Source organism: Berghia stephanieae, chromosome 2 (assembly GCF_034508935.2).
Source record: "Berghia stephanieae isolate SIO BIC M18660-M18661 chromosome 2, UCSD_Bste_1.3, whole genome shotgun sequence".
Classification (NCBI taxonomy): Eukaryota; Metazoa; Mollusca; class Gastropoda; order Nudibranchia; family Aeolidiidae; genus Berghia; species Berghia stephanieae.
In genome coordinates, this window is record NC_088361.1 from 108,708,786 (window position 1) to 108,721,774 (window position 12,989).

At 36.1% G+C, this 12,989-nt stretch overlaps 1 protein-coding gene across 3 annotated transcripts in view; it reads right to left on the minus strand.

Moving 5' to 3' along the window:
- The window catches only part of LOC144966200 (uncharacterized), a 16,627-nt gene continuing 3,638 nt past the window's right edge, over nt 1-12,989 (minus strand). For all 3 annotated transcript variants that reach the window (XM_078902367.1, XM_078902363.1, XM_078902364.1), the window contains exons 2-6: nt 9,516-9,755; nt 7,994-8,166; nt 5,472-5,675; nt 4,186-4,333; nt 1-3,202 (exon numbers count right to left, since the gene is read on the minus strand). In XM_078902367.1, the coding sequence (XP_078758493.1) occupies nt 1,562-3,202; nt 4,186-4,333; nt 5,472-5,675; nt 7,994-8,166; nt 9,516-9,584 (2,235 nt within the window). In that variant the 5' untranslated portion in view covers nt 9,585-9,755 and the 3' untranslated portion in view covers nt 1-1,561. The remainder of the gene's footprint in view (nt 3,203-4,185; nt 4,334-5,471; nt 5,676-7,993; nt 8,167-9,515; nt 9,756-12,989) is intronic.

Consider the following 12,989-nt stretch of genomic DNA (forward strand, 5'->3'; position numbering starts at 1 on the left):
AACATTTTTGTGTGTTTATTGATTGGTTTACTGACGTAGGGCCTGCGCTCAAAACAATCGTGTATGTCATTGTTATTGATTTAAAAAGCCTGTTGATTAAAGAACAAAAAAAAAAAAAAGAAGAAAGAAAGAAAAAATGATCAGTGTAATAAACCAATAAATCGCTCTCATATATTATAGAATGTATCAACTTATGCTTGAAAGGCGGACGCAATTTTCAAAATAAATTATTCCGTTTAATGATTGTTTGAAACCTATTTTCAATGTATATTAAAATAAATAAAATAATAAATTCCCTTTATTCATCCCTAAGGGGAAATTTTTCTTTAGGGTCTATTCCAAGGGAAGACTGGAATAACCCAGGCGTCAGCCGCAGTGCAGCGCCGCAAATTGAGCTAAGGCTAGGTGACTTGCTCAAGGCCACACAACGCGGCAGGTAGTCGAACTCGGTACCTTTCAGGTACTAAGCAAAGACCGTACGGCTGAGCCACGCAGTCCCATTACAGGGTAGCCTTCACATTAATATTATACAATGTAACCAGTTTGGCGTTTTTTCAGCATCGGATTCCATTGGGATATTATGGAATTTATTTCAAGTTAGCGTTTACATTTATTTAAACATTAACAAAAATCTCTTATTCGTGATCGTCTTCGTCAGGAAATGTCAATAATTAGGATTTGTCTATATCTCCGTGCACATATTTGCAGGTCTGATAACCGAATGCAATTATGGACTTGATTTAACACTGTTGTAATGAACATATTTTGCGTTGGTTTGAGAATAATAATAATAAGATATCTTTATTGTCCCCAAAAAAGTGGCAATTTGTCATTTGGTTACACATTTATAACAATACAATATTGACATAGACACACTCACACAGGAGTATTTCCATTACAGCAATGCGCCCATAACACTGGGTTATCAGGCCTGTTAATAGGTAAATAAGTAAATAGGTATACCATATTATATAAATTAAATCTATCCGCGTATATATCACAAGGCAACAGCAAGAGTTTGGGTTTACGATCAGTAGGCCAGTGAGTTCATGGCATGGCTTTTCCTGGGGCATCATTTTGAATTCCTTTATGTTTTGGGATCGACATGAAACCAATTTTTTTTAAAACTTGTCAATACTCTTCAACAGTCGTAACGTCACTTCCTTCCTAATGACGCATGGTAACTTAGTAACGCTGGCTCTAAACTATCGGAACAATGGCGGACGCCCGTATGAAATATTTCTCCGGCGAGTATAAAGCGTATCCAGAAGAAAAAAAAACACATACATTTGATCATGTTTTGACTTTTACACATTCTGATCAAAAGACATATGAAAAGTTCTAGCCAGCATGAAAAATAAAAAGTAATGATTTTCTTTGGTTAGAACCAAGATGGCCGCCGTTGCCGGGCGGCGTGACATCAGACTACTGAATCCAATTCAGGTTATGCATAAATAAATTCCCACACAAATGATTATTTGCTATTCTTGTTGTTATCACAGATTACCAACACTTCAAGGCACAGTAGGAAACATGCGAAGGCGTGACTGACTCGTCTGCCTTACCTTGGACGTTTTTTATCCATTTGGGTGGACATTGGCGGGTTTTGTTTTACCTTTGATTGCGCTACGTTTTCTTTTTCTGTTGTTGAAGAACTTTGATCCCCATCCCCATTTGAAATTTTTCTATCCGCAAGTGCTTTTTGCTCAGGTTTCTTAGTTTTGGAAACTGTCCCATTCTGTTTGATAGAGGTTTTTTGTTCATTTCCAAGGCGGTCATTTCTCACACTCCGCTCACTATTTCTTTCTGCAGGCTGGGTTTTCTGAGCTGTTTTTCTGATTTCTTGGACAGGTTTTAACCTACTCGATTTCTCATAATTCACTAGAGATGTCGATTGAGACTTTCTTCTATCGTTTGATAGAATTTGATGCCTAGGCTTTGAGTTGTCAGATGTATTTTTCATTTTTTTATCATTCTGGACACGACTTGTCTCAGACACAATTCCCTTAGCGGTTGTGACATGATATTTTGAACGGTCATTAGCAAGTGAAGTTTCTTTCTTATCGTTACGGTTAGTGGCTTTTTGGTCTGTTTTTGTCGTTTCAAACCTTGACGATTTAATTGGCGGCTTGGGACCTTTGATCTCAATATTGTTATTATGGTCAAACTTATCTAAAGATATTTTTGGGACATTTCTTGTGTTATTGTCTTCAACTGTCTTTTTTACAAGATTTTGCTGACTGTGTTTTTTGTTCAGTTTACTGAGTGATTGTTTTCGCGCCCTCATTATGCTATTTTCCTGTTGTAATTCGACGCACTTGTCAGACACTGTCTGAACTCCTCTCTCAATACTCTGAAGGGAATATTCACTTTGATACGAATGAGAAATGTTGCTGTTTATAAGCTTATTATTATTTTCATTTGAAACATGCACATCTGATTGTTCACTATTCTTGTTGCTTCTTTGGGCTACCAGGGTTTTGTGCGCCTCGCCTAGCTGAGCTTTGGCATCATGAAGAAAGCGAATGACACTAGGTCTCAGTTCTAAGTGGATTGCATAGTCTTCAAACAACAATGCATGCTGGAACTCAAGCAATTTGATTTTGCTGTTATTTGAACTTAGCTGTCCTTCAATATTCGCGATTTCTTCGGGTATACCGTTTGCTTTAATGGTCTCTTTTTCAATTAACAATTTATTGCGTTTTGCGTGCAAATGGTCAATATCATTTCCCACTTTGTTGTACGTCTCTATCAAAACTTCGAACTTCTCCTCCCTTCTCTCTAAAACTTCAATGTCGTCACTCAGTGTTTGAATCAATCCAAGAGTATTCGAAACTTCATCCGATTCTGTTTCATTATCTATCTCCGCTGAGTCATTTTCATCTTCTATACTCATGTCTTGGAGAGTCACGCTTGATACTCTTGAATTATTCTCTGAGTCTTCCGCTATAGAAGGCCTACGTTGGAACGGAAGACCTGTGTATATTTCATGTGCTATAACCCACCACTGTTTAGCAAGTTCAAGACACTTGTAATATTTGGCAAACATATCAGGAACAAGTCGTAAGACGGGCTCCATGCCCGATGCACCATGAAGACGAATAAGATCTTGTTCGCTCTCCATATCAAAGCTTTCATAATTCAATTCGTTTTCGGTCAAGAGGTTAGTCCATCTATTCAAAACCATCCTCATATCTTGTACCTGAAAAAAATATTTAAAATGTGTTAAAATTACGGTAAATTAGCTTAGAAATATATCACGTCACACATTCTAATATAAACACATACTTATACTTATTTCTGAAAAACGATGGCTGTAAATTCTTCATTATATTATAGTTTGTTGCAGTGAGAGCAAGGTCAACAGGAGAGAAACTTCATGGCAAGAACACCAACAAATATTGATAGGTTGTATCCCAAAGCCCAAACAAGGGTCAACTTGACAGCGTCCCCACTCTTTAAGCACGTAAAGCATAAGACCGATAGCATCAATTAAGAAAGGACATCACAGCGGAGAATTACAGTATCCAAATCTTCAGCTTTTTTTTGGTTTGTCATATTCACTGGAGTTCATGATATCCGGAATTCATGACAAATCTAACCTGATATGTACTTCAAAGCCACAGGGACAGATTGTGTGTAGAAATACTAAGCGTGATCAATTTTTTAAAATTAGATTCCTGAGTAAGATCATGTTCTCTTTTCAAACAGTCTTGGCTATAATTTACAACGGTGGTATTTTTACGCAATAATTGCTTTGTGATGGATACGGACTTGATTTATTACGGTTTTTACAATCTTTTGAATCTTTTTAAGTGGCATCATACAGCATTAAAAAAGTTTCTTGGTGTTTGTCTGAATTGTGATCTAGTGATATCACACTCGGTGCATGATCTGTAAGTCCCGAATTCGAGTGACTCGCTGAGGGGGGGTGCACAGTTTGATCATGATTTCTCACCATCCCCAGGTATAAAATGCTAAGGTGTATGTAACAGTGTCTTTTCTGTCGAAGAAATTGTAATGGCGCATTTTATGTGTCATGACCCGTCTAACATTGTAAGTGTTGCTGTTGGCTAGGGACACCTATAAACGCGTTTTGCGCGCATTTAATGAATATTTGCGCTATTTAAAAGCTCACATTTTAAAAATATCAATTTGTGGCTTCAAAAGTGTAAAATAATTTACCGTTTGTTTAAGTTTGTGATGCGTAGAGCCTGTCATGAGATCTAATGTTGATATTCCAAATTGTGAATAATGTTGGGCTTCAGTAAGTCCATCAATCCTTTTTATAACGCCAGGATTTCTGGAAGCACTCGTTGTCCTTGTGTTTTGTCTAGAACAGAAACAATATAAATAATATATTCATTTAGGGCAGCTCAATAGATACAATTAGAGTGAAGTTGAACTTACAATATCAGAAGAATAAAGACAAACGATGTTAAGCGTAGTCGATGGCCAGATGGTTTGTTTGTCACTGTGGAGAAACAGTGCTGTCTTGGACTCACAATACGTCCTAAAGCGAGCGACGAGACACTTTGGATGAATGCACAATGAAAGTCATGTCTGCACTCAGTCACCTTCGTCCATTCAGTAGTGAATGAGTATTTGGGGCTATTGGATCTGTCGGAAAATACTTTGCGATGGGGTAGCATCTTATTCAAAGGGTAGCAAAGATTGCTATTGTCTCATAAACTGAGTCTCACGGCTCTAAAAGAATACCTTCTTAGTGATTCGATGGTTGACAAGGCGAGGAAGATTGTTACTTGGCAGCAGCTTCTAATTGAATACACCACAATGTTATGACGATGTCTACTCAATATCCGAAAATTTCCTGCATTCATGAAACATTCTGAAACTACCCGGCAGCACGTCACGATGCAATGCTTGACGATGTAGTTTCCATACCGTTACAACAACAAGTGCAAGTATTTGACGCCGTCAGAGCTGTCAGTAGACACGTCCTGGGACGTGATCTGTTGGCTTCCACCCAATGTCTCCCCTTATTGTTAAGGAATCAGGGAAGCTTCTTTCTCCTCTTCAGAGCAGACGCCCCCAAGGAACTGCACTTTTCCCCAGTCGACCTCCATTTCGTAAATGCGTCATCTTCCAAAGTCAGGGAAGCTTGTACCTTGGGCAATGTCCTATATGCGTCTGAGAAGGGTTGCCTTGCGTTCCCTTTTCACTCTGACAAGCCGATTCCCGGCGACCGCCCTCTTGCCGCTGATAGTTTTGGGCCCCACTCTTAGAAAGTTATCTGACTTCGTGCCACGTGAATTGGTCAGACTTCAATGTCACTCGATCAAGGTGTATAGATTACAGTACTACATAGTTCCAAAATATCATCTCACAGATAACTTGTTTTAGAAATTTTTAATTAATTGCGACTTGCTTCATATTTATAGATAGTCTATATTATAGTACACGGGAAAATGTACACACTGAGCAAAATTAACAATGGAAAATGTTCTTACCTTGACAATTCATCAGGGTTATAATAGGAGTAAAAAAGATCGTCATACAACAACTCAAAGAGACGTTTCGCCTCCGACATGCAGTAGATACAATAGAAGAACAATTCCATGTAGTGAAGACTGTCAACATCACTTGTACGGAAACTGCCAGACTCCCTTTTCATAATCGCTCTTTTGACAACATTTCGAACTTCCCTCAATGAACTATTTGGAAAGGGGGGGGGGGGGGTTGAAATGATGTTAATGATAACGATGGTGGTGGGCTGATGATGAGGATAATGTTGTTGTTGTTGTTGTTGTTGTTGATGATGATGAATACAAGGTGACGATAATGAGAGTGATGAGATGTGATATGATGAGGCAAATACATATAACGAAATAGTGGTTGTAAAGTAGTAGTAGTAGTAGTAGAGTAGTAGTAGAAATAGTGTTAGTAAAGTAGTAGTAGTAGTAGTAGTAGTAGTAGTAGTAGTAGTTAGTAGTAGTAGTATTAGTATAGATAGTAGTAGTAGTGATGTAGTAGTAATTATCATAATGTATGAGATGATGATGATAATAATAATAATACTAATAATAATAATAATAATAATAATAATAATAATAATAATAATAATAATAATAATAATAATAATGAATAATAATAATAATGATAGTAATAATAATAATAATAATAATAATAATAATAATGATGATGATGATGATGATGATACTGATGATGATGATAATAATAATAATAATAATAATGATAATAATGATAATAATAATAATAATGATGATGATGATGATGATGATGATGATGATGATGATGATGATGATGATGATGATGATGATGATGGTGATGACGATGATGAATGATGATGATGATGATGATGATGATGATGATGATGATGATGATGATGATGATGTGCCTAAAACAGAGATTGTACTTCATACAACTATTAAGTACTGTGATGTGAACTTGTGTCAAGATGACGGAATTGTGTATTTCTAAAATAAGTATCTAAGCATCTTCTATCTCAGAATCACTTGAAGCAAAAATCTCTTAAACTTAATTCTCTGAACGATCTTTTGCTTCTTCTGCTCCAGTTGTGTGGAATTCATTAACTACTTATACTAGGGATCTGTCAGACCTTTGAAATCTTTTTTAAAAAACCCCAAATCGGAGTTATTTAGATTTACCTATCAATTCCCCCCTGTGGTGTCCGGGGTCCCTCAACTGAGAGGGTGCAAGTATAACCCAACGTCAAGCCAGCGTGTCGTAAAAGGCGACTTATGGTGTGTGACTCCCCCTTTTTTTTTGAGTCACCTGGTCCTCCAGGTTGGGGGGTTAACACCATGTCTGTGGTTAACACCCCTTCCGTAAAACCCAAACCGTTACAGAAACGGACAAGTCAAATCCTTTTTTTTTTAGCTTGGGAGACCGAAGAGTTTCTGCAATGACAATTTATGAAGGACAACAGACAAAGCCGAATGGACTCTGCTGACCCGATGACGTCTTTGCCAAACAAGCAGCTTCGAATTAAGAATTAAAGAAGCTGATATACAAAGAAGTGATAAGACATTGGACGAGATAAAAAAGTTAGCTCAGGATAGAGAAGGATGGAAACTGTTTGTCTGTGGCCTATACCCTGCCCCAGGGTGAAAAAGGCAATGATGATGACCTATTAAATGAATCGTTGATATATATATATATATATATATATATATATATATATATGTGTGTGTGTGTGTGTGTGTGTGTGCGTATGTGTGTGTTTATGTATTTGTCTATGTGTATGTTTGTATACATGTGTGTGTATATATGTAAATGTGTGTGCGTGTGTATATATATATATATATATATATATATATATATATATATATATATATATATGTGTGTGTGTGTGTGTGTGTGTATGTGTGGGTGGGTGAGTGGGTGTGGATGTGTTTCTGTGCGTGTATATCTCTATGTGTATATTTATTCATTTATTTACTTCTTACTTGTTATGGTCATTGTGAAGGGCTAAAGAGCATTGTCAATTGATAATTACACTATATATATATAAATTTCCCATTACATTACATCTTTTTTGGTTACATACAACCAAGTGATCGATGTAGTTCGTGTATTGCTAGACCTATATGGATTTAGAACAAATTAATGTGGTACATAAAGCTAGTCTTAAACTCTAATACTCTTCAACAGTCGTAACGTCACTTCCTTCCTAATGACGCATGGTAGCTTAGTAACACTGGCTCTAAACTATCGGAATAATGGCGGACGCCCGTATGACATATTTCTCCGGCGAGCATAACAGCATACCCAGAGGGAAAAAAACATAAATTTGATCATGTTTTGACTTTTACACATTCTGTTCACAAGGCATATGAAAAGTTCTAGCCAGAATGAAGAATAAAAAGTAATGATTTTCTTTGTTTAGAACGAAGATGGCCGTCGTTGCCGGGCGGCGTGACATCAGACTACTTAATCCAATTGGGGTAAACGTGCAAGCTCTAGCAAATTAAGTCAAGAAACTACTTGCCTGATATTCAAAGTGACATCCATGTCTCCTGTGTCTGTCTCAGAGAGACTATACAAAACATGTTGCAAGGTCTCTACAGAGAATCGGGACATGCCGTGTTGGAGAAACTTTTGCAATGCATTTATCTTACGCCTGAAGACATGCTCGGCCTCTTCTCCCGATGTTCCATGAGCCTGATGATAAACAAGGTTCCATAATAGTAAAGCGAATAGACAGGGTAGAGGCAGGATTTCTTAAACCAAACAAGAACATTCAGACACGAGGAAACAGCAAGAAACTGGAAAAAGAACGTTTTAAAACAAATGAAAGAAGGAACTTTTTTTCATCTAGAATTGTAAATAACTGGAATAAACTGCAAGAAACCACAGTATCAGCAAAAAATTTGAATAAATTCAAAGCAGTTTGGAGATAAGCAACATCCTAGGAAACAAGTTCAATTATAAAAATTGGTCCAATCATTAATGGATGAGGAGGATCGAAGGAGACTACACCAAGTCTAAAAGCTCTATACAGAGGTATCCAGGTATCCAGGTATCCATACTAAAATTTTAAAGTGGTAGGTTATGTCAAGTTTGAAGTCTTAGTTAACAGTTTAAATAGCCTTCCATTATTTCCTAATTAAATATACACATCGCCTGGGCATTTACGTAAGTCATGTGCGCTTATGAATGAATCATTATTAGATGTTGCTATGTAAGCTTTCTCACTTGGGTCAGATTTTATGGTGGAAAATGCCAGAAGAATATCACTTATCTGTAACTGATGAAGAGTGAATTATAAGCATTCTCCATTATGTCAGATTTTTTTTTTTTGAAATAGTGCCAAAAGACTATCACGTATCTGGTAACAAGTGAATCACTAATTGTTGCATGCTCACTTGGGTCATATTTAATGGGGATAAGTACCAGAAGACTATCAGTTAATCACTTATTTCAGATGCGATTAATCTACCCAATTGTGGATGAACTTGTCTTAGTCATAGAAATAATATGTGTGCGATTTATGAAGGGGAGCAAAGTCCTAAAAATGCTCAGACATTGAGAGAAATTATGTACAGATGTGCCTGTACAAACTGGTTAACGACTCAATCCTGAATAAGAGAGGTTGTTACAAAGAATGACACACAGATTCATGGACAGATTGCCTACATTACACATAGATTCAATACATGTCTTGAGAATATTCTGATAAAATTATTATATCGAAATGAGAGCCAAGGTGAAAAGAAGTGTAACTTCTTGGAAACACTGAGCTATCTAGCTTTTACATGTCATTTATGACATCCCCTAACACAAAAGTTATAGGGAATGAGATTAGCGGAAGAGTAGCGTCCCTTGATTGGACGTCACCCATAGTCTGTGACGTCACCGGCGGAAAAGTTATTAGAGAGAGAACGTCATGTTGGTTGTGCGCATGCGTCTCTCGTCCTCGTCCTCGCTTATTTGAGCAAGTGTCTCGGATACCACTGGATATTTTGATGTCTGACCAAAAAAGGACAATAATAGAACAATGAGACACCTACCTCCATGGCCCTGGTGACGTCATGAAGAATGTCTTGAGTGAAAATAGCTCCTGTTCGGGGTTTAGACATGGCTGTTTTCCCTTTTTCATTAGGTTCTTAAAATCATATAATATAAGGTCTCCTGAGACGTTGCTCATTAAAATCTATCTTTTTTTCACACGTTGCTTTTATAGTCTTTCTCCATCAATTAGCCCATGTTGTGATGCTTTAGCAAACACCCTTTTCCTCTCTCCTCCAGCTCTGGAAAATGGATGTATTTACATATAAAAATCAATTGATACAAAGCAAGGCTGAATGCAATTTCGTGATCGATAAAATATAAATTATTCTAAATACACATTTCGGTTCATTGATGGATTTATCTATTTTATTACAAAATGCAATATCTGTCATTTAATAGTTCAGAGAAAAATCGTAAGATAGTGCTTTTACTATAATTTACTTGAAATCTAGACATCCTATACTTCTTTGTCCAACCCATTTTCCCTCTACCTCTCTTCTCTTATATATATATATATATATATATATATATATATATATATATATATAGTATTCGCAATCGTCTGGGAGGGATCTTGATATCTCGGCCGATGAAGCATTCAACCCTCAACCAAATGGTCCGGTTTCTAAGTTTTTAACTCTTCGGTTCACTCGACAGGGAATGGGTCGCTAGTATGTTAGATATGACGGAAAGTACTTTTTTTTGGATAAACTTGGATCCGTCAAAAATTGTTTTACCCCTATTATGCCGCGTAAACCGAGATATATTCTTGCGTTATGGACATAATAGCGGAAAGACAAAATTATACATATTTGAGGTAATCACACTTATGTTCAAAATGATCGCGTTTTGTTGTCAAATACATGATTTCCATGGCGATACAGAACTATTTGAAATCAATTCGAGTCCTTGTGGAGACAATAATGAATATTTGTTTTGTAGGCTTATGTGATTCACTCAAAGACCAGAAGAAAAAACGTGCATAATTTCATTTATAACACCGATGGCTGCGATAGCATGGTCGTTAAGTCACTTGATAAGGATAGAGAGGGCCGGTTTGAGTAAACGATGGATTATTGATATGCACTTATGCAGCCCTTTTTCACGTCTTTTCTCAATGCTTGCCATTTATTTTAGCGCTATTTATTCCTCAAGAATGCCATACCGTACTAAATTTTAATTAGAACCGTTTTGAATTAGAAGATGATGGGGGTGACTTTTGATATAAATTGGCAAATACAGTACTAGTATACGTTGAGAAAAGTGAGCGGAGCAGGCACTTATGTTGATAACAACAAGAGATGAATTGAGTAGGGAAGTGCCAGAAGACAATAGGGAATAAAAATTTCGCGGCGGTGCTGAGGGTTTGAACCCGCGACCTTACTGATACGACAACTCCGCCTAGCCGGGGAGAGCGTGACTCTACCGTATGAGCTATCCACGATCCTTACTGGTACGACAACTCCGCCTGGCCGGGGAGAGCGTCGTACCAGTAAGGTCGTGGGTTCAAACCCCATCACCGCTGCGAAATTTTTATTCTCTATTGTCTTCTGGCACTTTCCTAATATGCGTTTTACACCAAGTATTATTTTCAAGCCAAGAGCATCAACACTTGCTGTACAGGAAGAGACAGGCAACCTTTGAAATGTGCTATTGTGTATTACTTCTTTTCGACGCTGACAACGTAGTTAATTATTCCAGAAAATTATTATTATTATTATTATTATTATTATTATTATTATTATTATTATTATTATTATTATTATTATTATTATTATTATTATTATTATATATATTCATTATACATTCATCATCATCATCATCATCATCATCATCATCATCATCATCATCATCATCATCATCATCATCATCATCAACGATAACAACAACGAATACTACTACATCATCATCATCATCATCATCATCATCATCATCATTATTATTATTATTATTATTATTATTATTATTATTATTATTATTATTATTATTATTATTATTATAATTATTATTATTCTTATTACTTTATTGGTACTATTATTATCATAATAATAATAATAATAATAATAATAATAATATTATTATATTATTATTATTATTATTATTATTATTATTATTATTATTATTATTTATTATTATTTATATCTTCTTTTTTCTTCTCTCTTTTGTTTTGTATATTATTACTTTATTATTATAGAATCCATCATACTGCCAAGATGTCAATGCTCATGAATGGAATAATATTTTATCTCTTTCGTTATGAAAACAGTCATACAAAGATAACACCAAATAAAATTGTTTTTGTTTAATGTCTATGGTTTATTTTACAAAATGTAACGCTCAGAAGGACCCGTTGATCAATCTCATAGAACCGTGACAATAAAAACAGTTACGAAGCTATTATCATAAGATCATCGATTATTTTAGATTCCAATAATAATCAACACAGCAAGTGAAGGGAACCATATCACGACTTGCAATATGGAAGTAATGGCACATATTATAAGAAGTAAAAAGCCACTTTGAAACAACTTGGTGGCTATGATGCTAGAGCACTATCAACAAGAGATGAAGTGAGTAGGAAAGTGACAGAAGACAATTGAGAATAAAACAATTTCGCGGCGGTGATGGGGGTTTGAACCCGCGACCTAACTGGTACGACAACTCCGCCTGGCCGATGAGAGCGTGACTCTACCATATGAGCTATCCACGATCCCATATAGAACACTATCAGCAGCATAAGTTAAGTCTAACAGCTGCGACAAAAACAGAGTTGTAATAATGAAGAATTCAGTGGTAATACTACAAACAGTGGAATGAAAGTGAAAACCTATTGACACAGACACTACTGGTGACTGATGCAAGAAAAAAATGAAGATATATTTATTGATAGAGTGCCTAGCAAAACAGGAAGAGTCAAACTCGGCCAGTGTCATGAATCCATAGTGGTAGTAGTAGTAGTAGTAGTAGTAGTAGTAGTAGTAGTAGTAGTAGTAGTAGTAGTAGTAGTAGTAGTAGTAGTAGTAGTAGTAGTAGTAGTAGTAGTAGTAGTAGTAGTAGTAGTAGTAGTAGTATATTAGTAGTAGTAGTAGTAGTAGTATAGTAGTAGTGGTGGTAGTAGTAGTAGTAGTAGTATAATAGTAGTAGTAGTAGTAGTAGTAGTAGTAGTAGTAGTAGTAGTAGTGTAGTATAGCAGTAGTAGTAGTAGTACAGTAGTAGTAGTAGTAGTAGTAGTAGTAAGCAGTAGTAGTAGTAGTAGTAGTAGTAGTAGTAGTAGTAGTAGTAGTAGTAGTATTAGTAGTAGTAATAGTATTAGTAGTAGTAGTAGTAGTAGTAGTAGTAGTAGTAGTAGAAGTAGTAGTAGTAGTAGACGAATTAGCAGCAGCAGCAGCAACAGCAGTAGTAGTAGTAGTAGTAGTAGTAGTAGTAGTAGTAGCAGTAGCAGTAGTAGTAGTAGTAGTAGTAGTAGTAGTAGT